The following is a 19,061-nucleotide window of genomic DNA, read 5'->3' as shown; positions in this document are numbered from 1 at the left end:
CTTCCCCCAAAAAATAGCATCAGGACCTGCTCCAGAATGGCTTTGGCATGAGTCCCGAGTCCTATTTTCTACAAGGGAAAGAAAACTCCCAGCCAGTGAATGGATTAAGGCAAGATGACTGATTTTCTACCGCTACTGACCTGCAAGCAAAACTACGCTTCAGGCTGTGTGTGCCCATGCAGGGGCTGTCAGAGAAATGCAGAAAATGTTCAACAACCAGAATTTAAATGGGGAAAAGTTGAATTCGCTCCTCTGATGAACACCGAAAACCAGAACAGGGATGGGCTAGCAAACGTACAGAATCCCCTGACTCATTTCAGACACAACCGAATGCAGCAAATGGAGTAAAAGTCTGGCCTCATAAAAGCTACTGAAGCTTGTTCTGGTGCTGACAGAAATTATGTTAATGAAGTCACGGGGAAGGTACAGAGCAAGGGGAAAGGCCAGAGTGAAACAGGACAGATGTCAGCACTGAAAATGAAGGTAATAAGATTACTGAACTAAAGATAGAAAGGCTCATACTTAAAAGAAGTTGTGTGCGTGCTTGGAGTTCAAGGAATCATGTCTTAACAAAGCGATCTCCATGGCTGGCGCTGACATGGGTTAATATTAGGACAGTAAAAATAAACTAGGTCTCCCCAACGCCTTGACTGCTGAAAATACGCTCCCTGCCACCCCTCTCCTTGGCAAGCAAGCAAACCCAAGGAACTGGGCACCCCCTTGTTCATGGCTTTGTCTGCCTGCGCTCAGGCAGAAGCCAGCTCCAAGGAACTTCTTTCCCGAAAAGATAAGCGAGACGCTCGGTTTGGCCACTTGTCAAAGCTGCAGACTGACTATGACGAACACAACGTGTTCAAACATGACATCTGCTCTTGAAGCACTTCAAGAGCAATTTCTAAATATACCCTTGTAACGACCCTTACATAGATCATCCAGTTGCTGTAGCGCTTTCTCAGATTGTACAGCACAGACGCCTCGTTCAGATGGGTCAGCATAGCCATGTCCTCGATCATGTCAAATTTGGGAGGGTTCATGGACTGCACATCATCTTCTTTGATAGTCATGGTCTGCAAAGACAAGTAAGTACAGCAACACTGGAAAACACTGGGATTTTCTGTTGCTTCACACAGTTTATAGGAGAACGTTATTTTTTTTTTCTCTCTCTCCTGCAGAGGGAAGTCCTCCAGCTCAAACCTAGCTTTTGTACATAATTCCATTTGAATTTACCGCTACCACCACCGCATGGATGGGTTTCCCTTGGTGGTTTTTCATGTGTTGCTCTGATAGGGCATCACTTACTGGGGCTTCCCGTTGGTAGCCCATTCCATGAAACAGGCAACTGAGCTTAAACAAGGACAGGTAATTTCTGGAGCTCGCTGCTCCAGCCCTGTTAGCCACGGATCAGACACAAGCAATTTGTACCCTTCCATCTGTTGTCTCCACGGTCACTTTGCCACCGCTGGTTTCTGTGATTTCAGCTTCAACGTAAGCTTTCTTGTCATCGGGAACCCAACATTTCTTCTTGCCTGTGAAATGAAGGAGACCGAGGGTTCGCAGCCTGGTGTCAGACAGTGACACCGTGCCTAGCTAAGCGAGATGGCTGCGTTATTTTTTCTGCACAAGGGACACAAAACCTCTGGGACCTCAGGAGATGGGCAGCGCCGGGGAGCTGCCTGCCAAAGTGGGGCTCCCAAACATTGTCTCCCCTTTGAAACTGCCACTTGGCTTCTTCTAGCTCCTTCCAGCACAAGGTGTCAAAATATTTCACAAATGCTGGCTAAGCCTCAGCCTCCACGGGAAATCCATAATCATTATCACCAGTGCGCAGATGGAGGAGCTGAGAGCCAAGCCCAAATTAAGGCGTTTGCTAAAACGTCACAGAGAAAATCGCAATCTGAGTGAGGAATGCAGCCCACATTATTTGCCTGCCAGCTATCAGATTTAACCTTATTCTTGCACGTTCTTCTGAGGTTTGTCTTGAAAATTAATAACTCACCCTGAGTTATGTACGTGGCTTTTTAGAGTTTGGAGTAGCTGCACTGGACTTTAGGTCTTTAGCTGCAGCGACTACCCTGAATAGCGAAATGCTGTGGTTGTGGGTGTATTTATACTTACTGCTACACCTCAGGGCTCATAGAAATCCTTTTCATGAAGAATAAATTATGGAAAATGAAAAGCTAAGGTCAGATTGTCATACAGCCTGCAAATCAAACAGATGTAGAGGTACGACACAACGAGACGTCTTGTCAGGCCACAGAATCCCTCTCCTTACTGGAAGAACATCAGCGTGTGGTGTTTTTCTTCCAAGCGGACAAGAAGTGATCCCCCCCTTTAGCAGAGCAGTACAAATACACCTATCTTCTAAATCTATTTACTATAAATCGGGAGATTATTTCTATTTAGTACTACCTGAGGTTTTTTAATAGCTTTGCAGAATAAAGAAACCAGAATTTGGTTCAACCAGCTGACTCGAACAGCAGCAGCAGCAACAACGGAGGCTTTGCGTCCTGCTTTGCATCCTTCTTTGCATCCTGCTTTGCTCTGGGTACCACAACCACGCCGGGATGTAACCCTTATCCCTCTGCAGCAGCTGCTGGCAGCATACAGGGCGCAGGCACTCACCATCGAAGGCGACCGTCTGTGCCATCATCAGCTCCTTCTCGCTCTTTCGGAGGAAGGGAGCAGCCTCCCCGAATTCCGACATGTCCATCATCTTGGCAAGGATTCAAGGTGGCACAGCTCAAAGAGGAAAAAGAAAGGGACGTGGTCTACCAAAGGAAGGAGGGGGTAGGGGGGTGGGGAAGAAAAAAATACATTTCATGTCTGATCTGAGGCAATATAAAACACTCAGTGCCACATGGCAGGTGGCTGATCAAAGTTGTGATGAACTGGTAACGCAAACACCTGATGCAGATCTGGGGCTGTACAGCATCCCTAGCTAAACCCTTGCCTGGCTCAGCCTTTTTTAAAGCCAGCCAGAGCCTGTGTGCTTCAAAACCTCGGTGTGGGTCACAGTTATCTCCGCAGGAGAATTTAATCTCTTCTTTGCGGCATGCATGGTGTTTTAAGTGCAGGAGGCACCACTTGAAGCTGTGATTTTAAAAGCCACTTACCGGGGGCCCTTTCTGGCCCCTTTCAAATTTCCCTGGAGCAGGGGTCTGCTCTCCAGCTGTCTCCCCAGGGCTGTGCCACTCAGCCACTTCAAGCATCACCTCAGGCGGGCGTTTTCTGGGCATCACGGAGCGAGGCTTCCTCGCTGCGAACGGAGAACGGCTGCAGGGGTGTGTGTTACGCCCTTGGTGCGGCTCCAGGGACACCTGCCCACACTTGTGCTGGAGAAAGCCAGCACCGGAGCTGGAAACAGCTCTGCTACCTGCAGCATGCTCCTCTGATCGCACCAATTAGCGTGTTATTGAAAAAATGTTATTAGAAAAAACCGGGACTAAAACAGCTCAGGGAGGTCCCATGCTCGCGCAGCTTCCCAAGTGGCTGGTACCTCTGAATTCACCGGCTTGGGTGTCCCCCTGCAGCACGGCACAGTGGAGAAAAGTGCATCTGCAGTATGGGTGCAAGGGCTTCGTAGTTTTTTAGATTGATTTGAGCTTATTAGTCCAGCTTAATACCGACACTTGCAAGGCCATGGTGTTTAGGAGCCTTTTATCATGAAAGAGAGGGCAGGGGACATGGGGGTAAGCGAGACCAATTTGCTGGTTCATACTGCCAAGCAATTAATTTGATTGTTATGTATCCTATAAAGTGATCGCACAGCTATGGTTTTATTTTTCTAAATCTTTTTTATACACACACATATAAACACTTACACACATATGTAAAACACTCAGGGTGCTGTCCAGAGAATGTCTAAAAGAAGTTTCACTGCTAAAAGGTGTACAGACATGCACACAATTTCAGAATTTCAGATATATATTTTTTTTTTCGAGTCAAGACACCATTCGATTACTACTTGAAGCTGTACAAGTGGCCCTCAGATATTACCTCTTCCCTTACTTTATTTACTGTGCAATATTCGGAGCAGCTGGACAAATTTTCAAGAGTCCTATCAAGACAGACACTGTAGTCTTTCAAAATTAAATTAAATTTCTTTCTAACAAAATCCTGGTAGGGATAAAAACTCTCCATCAGCCAAGGCAGGTTTTTTCAGCACATTCCTCCCAGGGAACGTGAAGCCCTTGAACAGCAGGACTGCCAAACATTTTACATTCAGCCCTCACCCACTGCTGCAGTATGAGCTTGAGACCTTCTTTCTTGGTGCTGTAGAGCAAAAACTTTCTTCTTCAGAACTAGCCTTAACTGGTTTTTTTCTTTTTTAAAGATTAAGGGCCTACATAAGCACAACCATCACCAATTATTTTAACATCATCTGAGCCGACCAAAATTCCCAGCTGGAGACACGACTCAAAACTAGCAGCATGGCAAAGCCTCTCTCCCATGGGGAGCGTGGAGCAATGGAATTACAGCAGTTCCTACCTTTAAGCAGAACAGCCTTAGAGCATGGAAGTGTCATTTCACATCAAATGTGAACATCCCGAGAAGCCACTCCAGTGTTAACCTCAAGGACTCGGGACAGATTCTCACAGGTCCTAATAATACACTGAATGCTGCAGACTGCTTCTGCGCAGCCCAGCTCCACGTAGGGACAGTTACTCAGCTATCTCCTTCTTATCTTTTTTCCACATATATTCAGGGGGAACCGCTGCAGCAAGTGTGTTACACTGTAAAGCAGCACTATGGCAGCTCGGAGAGAATTCCTTTTTTTTTTTTTTGATTTACGACAGAGGTGGGAGCCCAGGCAGCGAACACCTTGCAGGTACACAGAACTCAGTATGGCAAATCTGTGCCAGATATGAGAAACTGGAAATGTTGTTTAGTTTATGGTCATAAAATTATTTTTTAAAGGTAGTATAGTTGGGAAAGATAAGGCAGAGCGAAAGACATTGGCTTACCTTTCAGTCTGTTCTAGCTAACAACAAAAAGAGCCAGCCCTTGTATATGAACTTTGGAAGATGCTTGGAAACAGCTACTCCCTGTAGAAAGCCAATGTTGCTACACCAAGCTAAGTGGCATGCCCAGCACCGCTGACAATTTGGGCTTGAAATTCAGACTTGCAAAGGTGGGACCTCACCCTTCCTTGCCGGGGCTGTTGGAAGAGCTGCTGTAATGCTAATGGTTCGCCTGCAATAGCTACGGCAGAGACACCCGCCTGCCTTTGCAAGGGAACCCTGTAATTCTCCAAGGGCTGTAACTCAGGTTGGATTAAAGAACTCCTTGGAGCAACAAGCTGCTTGAAATTGCAAACTGCGTAAGCCGTCACCACTTGCAGCTGATAGACAGAAAATATGACTTGCAGGTACTGACTAATCAGTCCACCCACATGCATAATTACAAGGGACCTGACGCTTTCCTAAGTAGTTATTCTAGCTGCTAAATGAATGCACTGATGTTAGAGAAGAAACGCTTATTTGCCACCCTAGCATTCAAGCAGCATCCTAGGATGACTAACATAGGCTACACATTTAGCAATATTACTAAGACCTTAACTTCAGTTAAAGACCTTAAAACCTCAGTCACATCAACCCCGTGGAACAGCGTTAGAGCCCCGCCAGCTACTCACGTTCACAAGCGCGAGAGGTCGGTACTCACCCTGAGAGCACACAGCGAGCGTCACGCCTCCGCCTGGTCCAGACTTTATATGCCCCTCTCTCAAGGTCACCGGGGATAACTCCTTACAGGCATCCACAGCTTTCCTCCATGCCTATATTTGTCCGCCGGATCCCGGGTGAGGAGACAATGCCTGAGGAGGGGACACGTGTGGCTGCAGGAATGTCGGCGGGGAGCAGCACGCTTCTCGCCGGCCGCCCCTCGCCGCGCCATTCTTGCTCCATGACTTCATGGAAGAAGCTTTTCCTGCTTCGGTGTTTTCACAGGGGAAAGTATTGCTTTTCCAAGTGCCTCAGAACTTAATTACCGCTGGCTCGCGGGGGGGTGGGGGTGGAAGCGAAGACTGGGCAGGTGTAGCTCCCCTAGAACACGAGAATCAAAGCACAAGGGGCAAGTGATTCTAAAGGGGATTTGGTTACGTGAGCCAAACTGCCTTCAAGCAACAAAGCTGGGATGTGAGAATGTGTAGGGGAGCTCTCATGTCCCAGTCAAGCACTTTGGGCCCCAGAGGTTTAACAGCCAAGCCTATAGGCTCAGGTCGGGGGTACATCGCTATTCCCTGGGTTATGAAGAAGGCAAGAGAGTGAAGAAATTTAAGAATATACTGATTCTGTCTGGAAAGTGAATCACAGGTAAGGAGCAAAGCGGGCATCAATTTTAGCGAGTGCTTTGCTTCAGGAAACTCATTTATGAAACAGAGTTTAGGCAATGCCTGCCCTTCTTATCGCAAGCTCATTTCTCCCATAAAAGAAGCACTGTAAGTAACTCGGGTCTCATTTCACTTCACCCCATAAAGAGCAAAACCACCGACATCCAGACTGATTTGCTTTTACCAGCACAGGTAGATATATAGGTATCCTTTTGTGCTTTTATACCCACTTTATGCTAGGACCAAGGAAAATAAATACTGTGGATAATGCTGCTGGCCACAGGGACAAAGACAATATATTAGGGCTTTAGAAAACTCATTTCCAAGGGAGCAAGGGGGAGCCGGGAGGGAGCTTATCCACAGCTTCACTGAATTCTCTTAGATACCCGCAGGAGCAAGTGGCTCTGTTTGTGACCAGGCAAGAAGAAAAATGTTTGCATGCTGAGTCTGCTATTTTTAAAGCTGTTGTCCTGATGGCTGGACAGTGACAGGCTGCACAGGCAGAGTAGGTTTGTAAGAAACCCAGGAATTTATGGAAGCGATAGACTCAAAGACAGGGGATTGATGTGGCAGGCCTGAGGATCCCAGTGCTTTAGTAACCCGGTATTTTTAGCGTTTGGGGAATGCAACCAAGAGACAGAGAATCCCTACGGCTTCGCTAGAGACGTGCCCACCTCCAGGCAGGCTTAAGCTGTGAAGAGGGTCCTGGGCTAAAGCCAGGGGTGAAGCTTGCAGTCCTGCTCTGGATCCACCCGTGAAGGGAACCCGCCGTCGAGCCGAAAACAAGCGGCGTGAGACGGAGCAGCTGTCGCGCTCGCCTCGCTGCTTCCCTTCGACCAGAGGCGCTGCCCTCCCCTCGCAGCCGGCTGCTTTAGGGGCTGTGTGCCCCACAGCATGGATCTACGTCGGCGTCGGGGCAACCCGTCACCCGTTTGCCTTACGCCCGGTGGACAAGGGCTAGTGATCTCAGCTGCTTAGATGAGCAGCGAGCGGCTGTGCAAAGCTCAGGCAGGCGCTCCTGATCACGTAATTTGCAAACAAGGTAAACTGCACGTATCGCCACAATTTATGGACACCGTTAATCTGCTGTGAAAACTGAGAATATGATTATTTCGCGCCATAAGGCTATAACATGCCGATACTCTCTCCCTCCTGCTCCTCTCTCACGTTGCCAGTAGCTTTACTTCTAAACACAGCATTCCATTACCACCTACTTTGCCTAGGAGAAGGCATCTTTTTTACAAATGCACTGTTATCACTTACATTTTTTCTGTTCTGCAAATATCCAGCTTTCATCAGTCCTGCATGAACACTACAATCTCACTCCCACGCCTCTCTTTTCCTTTTTGGGGCTGCAAACAACTGTTCCCGTAGCTGATGCCGATGCAATTTCAGCGCCTGCGTCGCTTTGGAAAGCTATGCAGCCAGCACTGGTTCAAACACGATCGATTTATTTTCTTTGCTAGCCTGATGTGAATTGATACTGCACACGTTATTCCTGCCTTTCTGGAGTTTATTTCCTTCCTTTTAATATGAACCAGAATTTGCAGCACATTTCCCCTAGATTAAATTTCTAACAGTGACAACCAAAGTCATTTGTCTCTCGCAGCAGCTACTTTTAGAAAGGTTAATGCTGGCCACTGTTTCTAGGGAAACAAGGGACTTTGATAAGAAGCCCTTGTGACTAACCTATTTTTAATAACATTACATATTGGGAAGGAATGCAATAACCTTTATCACCTCTGGTCACAGATAGTGTCAATGTTGTGGTCTTATATAGAAAAGTTGGCGTCTGGGATGTGTAAAGCCCCGTGATGAACCCTCCCTATTTTCTTCAGAAAAAAGATCACCCAGCAGCTGTGTTTTAGCAAAAGCTGGCCTTCAGACTACTCCTAATAAAACGTGCATTGTAATAACCTGGCACTCCAGAAAAGCAAGATCAATGAGATAGAAGGACACTAGTTCAAGATAAAGATGCTTGAAGAAAGCGTCACTCTGAGCCAGGGTCCTCTGGACTTTCTCGCTCCCTACAGCTGCCTGACAGGAGGTGGTAGGCGGGGGGGGGTGTGGGGTGTCAGTCTCTTCTCTCAAATAAACAAGCGACAGGACAAGGAACCAGCCTCAAGTGGCACCAGGGGAGGTTTAGATCGGAAATTAGGAAAAAACTCTTCCCCAAAAGGGCTGCCAAGCGCTGGCACAGGCTGCGCAGGGCCGTGGCTGTCACCGTCCCTGCAGGTCTCCAGCAGCCGGGCAGCCGTGGCGCGCAGGGGCAGGGCCCAGGGGTGGGCTTGGCACTGCTGGGTTCACGGTGGGACTCCATGACCTAAGGGGTCTTTTCCAACCCAAAGAGTTCTATGATTCTGTAAGCAACCAGAAAGACCGTCCCTCCATGGGATGCCTCTGAAGAGATTGAGAACCTGCTATTCACTTCAGGGCTTTTTTTTTTTTTTTTTTTTTTTGCCATTGGTCCTCACTGCTGTTGCAGTCTCCATTTAAAGAACAAATGGGAAAGAGCCAAAATGATCCAGTGGGATGCTCTTTCAAGTGAGAAAGGTCTCAAAGGAGAAAGGTCATCCACATGGGAATATTTTAGGCAGAAGGAAAACGTGGACATCATACCCAGCAGCAAATCCAGCCCCATTCTGTACAAGTAGATGTATTTTCTCTTCTGAAGAATTATGGTTTAGTTCTTCAAGCCGTTGATGCCCCAAAGAGAAAATGGAGAGGGAGAGAAGCTTAGTTTTAAAAATAGTTGCACTGTGCTATATCTCTAAAAGATGAGAAAATTGGCACTAAACGGTACATTTAAAGTGTTTGTGACAGCTAGATTCGCATTATTAGAACTGGAGGCTTTCAGGTTTCTGCAAGCCTTTGTGCTCCCCCTGCTGCAGTGCGGATGCAGTGGATACAGCGCCTGCAACCTGCCAGAGGTACCTGCAGCTTCTGCTCACCCTCCTTTCAGGATCATCATTTTCAATAGTTTCCTGCAATTAATTCTTTGCTGATAGCTACTGCGTGGTGAGATAGTCTAAAGGAAGTTTAAATTTCTCTATGGCAGGCATCTGCTCTCATGCAAACACGCCTGGGGAAATAATTTCTGAGCCACAAAAAATGTTTTAAGTGCCTTTTAAGCCACTGAAATCCATGATCTATTGCTACCAGTATGCAGACCCCTGAAACAGAATACCTCTTCCCGCCTTGAACCGCTTGAAATCAGCAGTGACTGCGAAGCATTAAGGCAGGAAACCGCAAGAGGAGAGCAGCCCGCCCCAGAGCCTGGTGGCACCCAGCAGCACCCGTCCCTCGGCCAGGCTGCAGCGAGCCCGCGCCTCTCGCCTCTCACGCCGTGCCAAGTGCCGCGCTCCAGGCTGCGTTGGCATGCTGCCCTCCTAACCCGGGCTAGGATAATAAACATTTCAGAGCTGTCATTGCTGCCTCTCCCCTGCTGACATTCCATCATTACGGTATCTTAAGAACGTTTAAATAGGTCAGGGTTTTAATGGGAGAGCTTGGCTTCTGGGAGCGAGACTGACAGTGCTTTGAGAGCAGATTAACAGCACTGATAAATCAATCTCGGCCTGACTCACAGCCCTAAGGAAAATCAGAAGGTGAAAACACCCAAAAATGAGCCTAATGAAATAAATAGTCTCAGCTCTTTGGCTCCAGAGATGAACCGTGGAAGGGTGGGAAGGTTTTTGTCATGTGCCTTCTCACTCTTCTTTCCCCAAGAGCTGACATTCCCCCATCCCCTCTGCGAGGGGTTTTCCGTCCCCAATAATCTGGAGCATCCCACCCTGCCCATCAGGCCAGGCAGCACATAACGGTGTGTGTCAGAATTGCCATGCACCCCTCCCCCAGCGTGCACACGGCCGCCCGAGTTGCCACTAGCGAGTTGGGTCCCCGCCGCTCCCCGAAACCGCTCTGCATTATCCATAACCACCGGGGGAAGGCAGGGAGGTAAAAGCCCTGATAATGCATCTAAGTCCTTCAGGTTAATCTTTTCAGTATTCATTAACTAAGCATTTATTTGCACAGCACGCTGCTGGAATTATTGTCGCCCCTTCACCAATTCCGAAGCTAATAGGGGTATTTCAGCCTTGATCAATGCAGGGGGAGGGGGGAAAGAAATCCATAAATGCCTCTCTAGGGTTTCTATTGCACAACCTGGCTTCAAAGACAGGGTACCTCATTACCCTGCTCCAGCTGGGACTGTGATGCTCAAGCAGCCTGAAAAACACATTTCCATGTCAATGGGCAGCGATACCCAAAAAACACTCCCAGGCCTTCAGACACCAGCGTTCTGGCTCCGGGTGCCAAGGTCCTGCAAGACAACTCGCCTTTGCCTCTCTTGCGTCTCGGCTCCCAGGCTCGGAGCCTGCCTTTCAGGTTGGGGAGCGTGGGTACGGTCCTTGCTGATCGCCTGGGTTTGCTGCTGTGGAGGTTTCTTTTCCAGCGGTGATGGGGAGAGAAAGGGAAATATTCACGCCTTTATCAACACAAGCAGCTTTTCAATGTTTTGCTTCTGTAACTCTCCGAGCTGTAACCCAACTTGCTGTCCAGGATTGTTTGCTGTCTCGTGTTTACCTTACGCCAACTGAAAACTATACTAAAAAATGCAGCAGCAGTTTAATTGGCGAAACGATCGCCACAGGGGGATGCTTTACTAACATTGCAAGTGCCAACAGAGCAAACCCAATGCAACCGGCACGACGCTAACCAGCAAGGCAGCGCTGCGGGAAGCACACTCGGTGGGTTTTCCAGCATTTACATTCTCTAAGCAGAGACAAGAAACTTCCTTTCCAAGCACAGCTATGCCGAGCTGGTCACCTCCGCCAGGAAACTCAGTCAGCAAAGCTCCTTGCAAAAATAAAGCCAGTTTTTACAGAAAATCTATTTCCAGAGGTATTACTTGCTGCCATGAGCTCAAAAAAGCACAAGCCCGTGCTTCTTACGTGGTCTAGCAACTTGATGCTTCTTGTCAGTCGAATTTAAACACCTCTGAAAATGGACACGACATCCTTCTCTCCAGCAGCAGCGTTCTGAAGTGACTGGCTGGTGTGCGCACATATAGACGTGTAAACACACACATCTGTATTTATATGTCTGTGTGTATAACTAAACCTATACACACACACCTAGAGCGAGTCATAAATGTGAAAGCACGCTTCCTTTCTAACCTCTCCCCTCCCAGCTATGATGTGCCAAGCTCACAGCTCAATACTAGGTCAAACGACCTTTCCCTGGGAAAGCAGCCGAAGCGATGCTGCACATCGCCGCTGTACCGCAGCCGAGCTCCCCGCCGCTGTGCTCCCCGCTCCCGCTGCGCCAGGCTCCGGCTCCCGGGCTCAGCACCCGCCCAGCACCGAGCCTGGCACCACAGCTGAAATTCTGCTGCCAGCAAAGCCCCCGGCGCTGTAGGCTCAGCCTCTTTTCTGCACAAAACAAAACGGGATGAACACATCATGCCTGACCTCGGGTTAGTATCTGCAGGGGGCAGCGGGTGAGGTGGGATGAGGCTGGGCTGCAGCATGCGGGGCTGCTGCGGGCTCCCACTGCCTGGCGCTGGCTGGGGGAGGCAAAGGCAGAGGTGCCAGGAGCTACAGGAGAGAGGGTCGGGGATGCTACAGTGAGAAAAGGCCATGCCAGACTACCCAGAGAAACCCACTGAGCCCGCTGGAGAAAGGCTGTGCTGCATGTCTAGCCCAAAACCCACCGAGAGCACACTGCCGAGATCGGCTGGGCATTGCCTTTGCAGGGGACGAGTGCCTTTGCCATGACAGCGAGCTGCAGCTCAGACTTCCAGTGAAGTTAGAGGCATAACTCCCTTTAGAGTCATACCAGCTCCCCAGCTGCTGTAACAGAATTGATTTTTTTTTTTTTTTTTTTGTAATTGAAATACATATTTTGTCTTTACAGGAAAAAAAAAAGATAGGGAGAAAAAAAATATTAGATTATATACCTGACGCTTATTGCACAAAGCCAAAGTACCTGCCATACACACACTTCAGTCTTACACAGCGATCTAGAAAACAAAAGGGGAAGGAAAAAAAATACTGTATCTGGTACGACGATGCAAAGATAGGTTGCTATAAAAACGCCGAGTGAGAACGGGAGACGTGCTCTGCCTCAGCGGGGACCTCTGAAGCTTCACTTTAAATATCAGTCGCTCAGCGGCGTCAAACCGCCAAACAACTCATTTGACAGGACCACCAGCCCAGCCGAGTAACTTGTTAAATTTTCATCAAGACTCACTCAACAGGAAACCTCAGGGTTTGATCTATCCAAGCTTGAACCACAGAAACTTCGCACCAGCAGCTCCATTCACACCTGTTGACCAAAAGAGCAGTTCAGAATCGCCTTGCTGGGAGGGCTGTTTGTGCCCTGCCTGGGGGTGCGGGTGGTCCTTCATCTCGCCCCTCCAGGTGCTGCTCTGCCTGCGCCTCGCCTCTGCTAGAGGGGAGAATGGGAGCCTAACAACTCCTGCAGGGCACAGGGCAACCAAATAACGTTTTTCTTTATAGAGCTACAGCAAGATGTATATAATTAGGGTTTTTTTTAATCATCACTGATGGTTTTCAAAGAATCCAAATTTACAGCAAAATGCTAGCTTCAGATTTTAATACAGAACTTTGACAAAAACATGGGCTGTTTTGGTGTATGAAAATACGCTATGGAAAAAAAAAAAAAAAGAGAAGCATTTTCTAGAGTTGGATTACTCTTCTTGCCCATCAAGATTTACTGATCCTGGTGGAAATGCTGATCCTTCTTGCTGTACTGCAGTTGACGAACAGGGATTTTCCAGAGCAGAAAAACGTCCCCTCCCATCCTCACCCAAATGTGCGCCAGAACCGCAGAGAAGGAATTGCAGGGCTTAAGTGCAGAGGATTTCCACTGCATGGCCGGCATGGTCTGGATGCCTGCATTCACCCATTACTGGCACACATCCGTACTTCAAGATCTGCAATGTACCCATCCTCAGGGAAAGAAAAAAAATCACTGTGATACAGAAATCATGACACCTTTCTAGGAAAGGGAAGCTGATGGAGACAGAGGTAGGGGCTACATCTGTATAAAGAATGAGGCATTAAGTACCCACTGCTTTCTCTGCGTGGAGTTACAAAGCTGATTACCTCCAAAGACAAGGGACTAAGCAGGCTGATCATGATCACGCTGCTGGACCATGAAAACCCGCCGAGCATTCGGGCTGTAAGATCTGACAGTCCCTTCGCAGCAAGTCCCACCTCCTCCCCAAGGTGAGACGGGCGTCTTACCAGATGGGTCATCTCTTCCATGCTTCCTCGGTTTAAAAAGTAGGAAGTATATTCAGAATAAACAGGTCGGTCAGGAACAACTCGCTATTAGTATACACCAGTTTATTCTAAATTAAGGAGGAGGGGTGCAGGTTTAGATACTGAAGGTATGAGGAGCAATAGCACCAAGAGGCGCCATCGTTCAAAACAGAATAAGTAGACACATTCAAAGATAACAGCGATGCCTATTACATTTCAAGTTATGTCTCAGGGAAATCTAGCTCAGCCTTCACTGGGCACACAGACTTGACTTTTAGCTACTTGCAGCAATGAGGGAACTGTCCTGAATACACCTGAGCCACTTGTGGTTCTCTATCGCCACACAGAGCATCTGTGCCTTGGCGTGAAAAATGCATGCAGACTGGAGTGTGAGACCAGTCAGTAGAATTTATTTCAATGAGAGAAAGAATCAGAAAGCAGACATATAGATCCATTCCCCAGAAATAAGAAGCCAAATGCCGCTTAAGACCGAGTCCAACGGTGGGCGCCAATTCTATCCCCTGCATCTAGTCCAGTGGGATGCAGGCAGGTCTTTCTGATTTGATCACAGTGTACACGTAAAGTTCAAAGAAAAAACCCACCCAAACACTCCCTTCACCAGAAAGGACATGATCCTTCTGACTACAGCTTCAAGATGTGTTTTAATGAGCATTAAAAAACCCAAGTATGAATGAGTGCTTTTGTACAGCTTATGGAAAGAAGGTTCTGGCTAACTGAAACAAAATCTTCCACTGTCTTCCTGTTCCCCCTATCACAGCCTGTTTGTCAGCAGCAACAACGCGTGACAAGTCACACGGGGCTCTGCTGAGCCCTCTGACAGGGAACGGCTGATGAAGTGGTAAGATGGAAAAAAGGGCCGTCCGCATCCCTGCACAAAGCCAGGCTCTGGGAGTCAGCAACGCCCGCCTCGGTCCACCCGTCCCCATGAAGCGTCTCCCACCAGACCCCGCAGTGAGAGGTATGAGCAAGGGAGAGCTGGTTGTGCACAGGCTCCTTCTTGGGGCAGGGCTGGGGTCTGTCCCACCGCCCTGCTCGGCGGCGACGGGCTGAGCGAGCGCACGCGGGCACGGTATCTGCTGATATCGATCCATCCATCGTGCCCAAAGAGCCGGCCAGGCAACAGGCAGCCAGCCATGCCTCAACAGAGTCATATCGCCTCGCTGTCCTTAGCATCCCCCCCTTTCTCCCTGCCCTCACCTGAGGATGAGATCATCTGGGAGCCGCGGTCTCCCTCCGCACCATTCTCTTCTTAGACCTGGCCCGTGGCAGGAGAGCGCCAGGAGAGCTTGCGGCTCTGCACCTACAAAACAAAGATGGGCAAGAAAGAATAATTAGCAGATATCATCTCCATCTCACTCCTCCTTTATTCACCACTGCCTTCAAAGACATCCCCTTCCTCCCCGAAAACAAACCCCTCGCTGAAGCAGCAGGACAGACACAGCGCCCTGGGTGTGTTTACAACTTGACAAAACATATTAAGCACCAGCATCTAATTTATCATTCTCAGGATTCAGCACTTATGTCTACCAGAATTTCTTTCGAGATCTGACACACCAAAAGAGGAACCCAGCAGAGAGTATGCTGAGAGGCTATCCTCCTAGCCATAAAGGATTAGGACACTTAAATAAAAGCTGAAAATTCTGCATGAACTGGTGATAAGAACAGATCATTAGTATTAAAATGCAAATACATATTCCATCCTCCTACACCAATAGTGTTTTGATCAGCCAGTTCAAGTAAATCCAGCCCAGTATTTATGTATTGAACCTGAAGAGAAACACACACTAAGGGCAGAATTACAGTTTGGATTATGACAATGATGCTGCCATTAGCCTCCAACCAAGCATCACTGATCCAGGAAATTAAAAGATTAGATAAAAAGAAATCCAACTACGTTGAAATAAGAAACATATAGTTAAGGAGTTCAAAGAGCCTTAATGTTTCTGTATGGTGAGGACAGATGGTGACTAAGGCATCCAAGTGTTTGTATTCCTACAAGCTTTTTAAAAGCTGATTCCACCTTCCTGTGTTCATTGAATGAGTAATCACTAGCATTCATTCATTTTATCAGGCTTTTCTATTTATTTATTTATTATTATTTCCCTTTTCTCCCCTTCAGGAAGCTCCCGTTTCAGAACGACCCTGGGAAGAGGAGCACCAGCTGGGGCTCCCGGGAAGAGCACAGTGCCAAACAGCGGAGTGCTGTTTTAAGGGCAGAGCTACTGCAGAAGCATAAGGCAACAAGTGGTCACCAGTCCTCTAAAGAGGCTTGTGCTTATTCTGCATGACCAGAGCCTCACAAAGCAGCCCCTTCCGCTCCCAAGTTAGGCTGTTAGAAGAATTGGGTTAGGGCTTTTTATATATATATATATTTTTTTTCTTTAAATGAAGAACATATCAAAAAACAGCACAAAAAAATCCTACTTCAAGTCCTGCCAGCACCAAACTTCTGGTGTTGGCTGTGGCTGCCCCTCATTCCCACCAGCAGGCAAGGTTTCAGTGGTACAGGGGACATTTCAAGCAGCAACACGCAAGCTGCTCAACCATTAAGCCATTTAACCTTTAAAGACTAAAGCTAAGTGACACAGTTAATCCACCAGTGAAAGTCTGTGTCTGCCCTGTCCCCCCCTAAGAGAGGCGTTTCAGCCACTGCAGAAGACTGATAATAGCTTGCACTATCTCTGGTATCAGAGTAGACCTATTCAAGAATTTTTAGCCTGGCTGTATTCTATATGTAACGTTAAATACAGCCATTGCTAATAACTTGTCTTAATTATTTGCTGATTTCTTCATATACACGCAGGCAGATTTAAATTATTTTTAATTATATGGAAAGTTGCAAGCATCTGGGTTTTTTTTTCCCATTAAGATCATTCAGGAGTCAGTAAAATCCGCAAGCACTTAATTCTTTAAATGACAGTTTTTAATTCATTTGAACTCAGGCTAATTAAAAGATTTGCAGATTGCAACAGTCTAGTCTGTTTTCAAAAGGCAAGCCTTTACATCTACAGCAAATACGCTCTATTTCCCATTCCGGATTAAAGATTCAGCCCCTACTTCAAGTGCAAAAACCTCGCCAGCCCCCAGAGGGAATTAGGGCTGGCCGGAGGCAGCGGCAGTGCTCCCCAGCCGCGGGCGCCACGCTACAAACCATCTCGCCACAGTTCGCAAGCCCGCTGCTCCTGCTTGCAGGAAATCTGGGCACTGGAGGCAGGAACAAGAGCTTCAGCCGGAGCCTTTGGTGGTAGCAGCCCGAGCTCAGCCCCCTTGCCTACCAATGTGGCACCCCCACGGGAGATCCGTTATTGCGTACATAATGCCCGTCGCATACAGCCGCTTATCCACCCAGGTTCTGCCCCGGAGCGTGCCTGGGTGCAGCAAAGCACCTTTGCAGCCAGTGCACACTCCACCGAGCTGCTTACTCCCTCCATGCTCATCGGAGGAGGTCTCCTCTGCCCCGACGGGAGGCTTTGGGCAGCCCCCCACTGCAGGCAGGCGTGCACAGCATTGATGTGCAGGTGAGCTCCCAGAGCCAGATTTAGTGCCAGTTGCTTCCTCACTACATTTTAAGGCAGAATCACTCTGCAGCCGGGCACCCAGACAACGGACAAAGCCTTTTCTTCACCTCCACAGCCCGGGCTCGGCAGCCAGCAGGACAAGCCCGCAGGGATTTCAGGAAGAGCCCGTACATACCCGCTTACCTGTTCGTGCAGCGCTGTGTGAAGGGGGAAACCATCGCCCAGCTCTGATGGCTCCTGCAACAAACCAAGGGAACTGTGTTGGCCAGGTACCTGTAGAAACACCGGCTTTAACCGATAACTTCCAAAAGGAAAGATCAAAGATTTTACTTATTTTGTAACCAACGAAACCACAGCTGTGGTTACGCTGCAGATCTCACCCCACCCACAGGTACTTTAGCCCTCACTGATGGATCCCAGTGATGTTTGATAAAGGGAAAGCTGCTCCGGTGGTGGAGCGACAGGTCAGGAGCTGGCTAGAAGCTGAACGCTGAAGCCAATGCGGGCAGAAATTGTTTTTGTCTTATTCTGTGCCCCAGAGGGTGGCCCAGCTAGCACCACCAGGACTTGCAAGCCAGCATCATGACATGCCCTTGCCACCCTAGCGAAGCAACCTGCCAGGGACGTGGCAGAGCCCCCATCACTGGGGGGGGGTTGGGTTCCCATCAGATAACGTGCCAGATAGTCTCATCTAGGCTCCCTTTCCCAGAAGAAGTTGGATCTGATGATCTTTCAAGGTCCCTTCCAACCTGGGCTGTTCTAGGATCACTAGGGACACGGAGGCAAGGAAGCCAAGGTCCCTTTTGTGTAGGGCAAAACAAGGGCTTAAGGAGGGCAAAGGACCCCATCCCACAGCACATGCACTTTGCTGCTCTCAGTACGTGCTGCTTTTAACGCATGAAAGTCACCAAGTCCTTGACTGGCATCGACAAAGTTGGGGTTTCAGCATGACACCTTCACACAGCTGCTGGCAATGAGCTGCCTTCATATACAAATATAGTTAATGCATACAGCGATTGTTGGCTTGATTTCTCCATTTAGAGCGCATAGCCATAGTAACCAGCCCCTGCCACTGTCTGCCTTCTCTTCTGAAGTCAATTTATGCGTGGCTCTGTGAAGAGGAGTTTACATTTCTCCCAGTTAGAAGAGTAGGTGTGGGAGACCTGGCTCCGTGGTTCTGTGACATGCTGCAGAAATGACATGGAGTGACCTTGGCTATTGTTCTGTAAGTGGTTTTCCAGCATGTCACATGCATCTGTTACCCACTTATCGACCTACTTGAGTCTATATAAACCAGCCAATATTCTCTTTGCTAAACAGCAGTATTAAAAATGCAACATCAGCGTGCAGTAATATCTGCAAACAAATTTCCCAGTCAAAGTATTAATAGTCTTAAGGTGCTGTAAAACCATTTTTGCTGAGTTTGTGGGGTTTCTCAGCAAAATAGGTTTGTGGCTAGCATTCACATTAGCATTTTTCCTGCCTAAAGGCAGGAAATCAGATCTTGAATCTGAGGACGTTTAGCTTTTAATGTTCTAAAGATACAAGCATGCCAGAGCCTCTAACACAAGATAACAAAATCCAATTTCACTTGCCTAGCTCAGCCTTTGTAAGTGTTGCTAACCGAGTGCTGCACTCAGGTCCCAGATCTGATCCAAGCTTTATCCCCTTCTAAATGGGTAAAAATAAACACATCCTTTCTTACCCTTTATGGAGACAAAAACCCCAGAGAAAGAAGTACATATGTACCGTAAAGAACCGAGCCAAGCAGCAAAGATTACCCCGAAAGGACACGCTGCAAATGCTACTTTAGTTGTGGGGCTCTTTATAGTAAATAGTGGTGTTTATATATAAAATTAATGATTCAGATGGTGTCTTAGACTGCAGACCTGTTCCTGGAAGAAG

At 48.0% G+C, this 19,061-nt stretch overlaps 1 protein-coding gene across 1 annotated transcript in view; it reads right to left on the bottom strand.

Moving 5' to 3' along the window:
• The window catches only part of MYH15 (myosin heavy chain 15), a 69,582-nt gene that overhangs the window by 42,537 nt on the left and 7,984 nt on the right, over positions 1 to 19,061 (bottom strand). The window contains exons 3-8 of the mRNA XM_040583103.1: positions 17,340 to 17,393; positions 14,836 to 14,938; positions 5,662 to 6,041; positions 2,623 to 2,768; positions 1,423 to 1,526; positions 924 to 1,067 (exon numbers count right to left, since the gene is read on the bottom strand). Coding sequence (XP_040439037.1) covers positions 924 to 1,067; positions 1,423 to 1,526; positions 2,623 to 2,713 — 339 coding nt within the window. The 5' untranslated portion in view covers positions 2,714 to 2,768; positions 5,662 to 6,041; positions 14,836 to 14,938; positions 17,340 to 17,393. The remainder of the gene's footprint in view (positions 1 to 923; positions 1,068 to 1,422; positions 1,527 to 2,622; positions 2,769 to 5,661; positions 6,042 to 14,835; positions 14,939 to 17,339; positions 17,394 to 19,061) is intronic.

The sequence above is a fragment of the Falco naumanni genome, chromosome 2 (assembly GCF_017639655.2).
Source record: "Falco naumanni isolate bFalNau1 chromosome 2, bFalNau1.pat, whole genome shotgun sequence".
In the NCBI taxonomy this organism is placed as follows: Eukaryota; Metazoa; Chordata; class Aves; order Falconiformes; family Falconidae; genus Falco; species Falco naumanni.
Note: the sequence above shows the minus strand (reverse complement) of the source record. Positions and strands in the feature narration are given on the sequence as shown.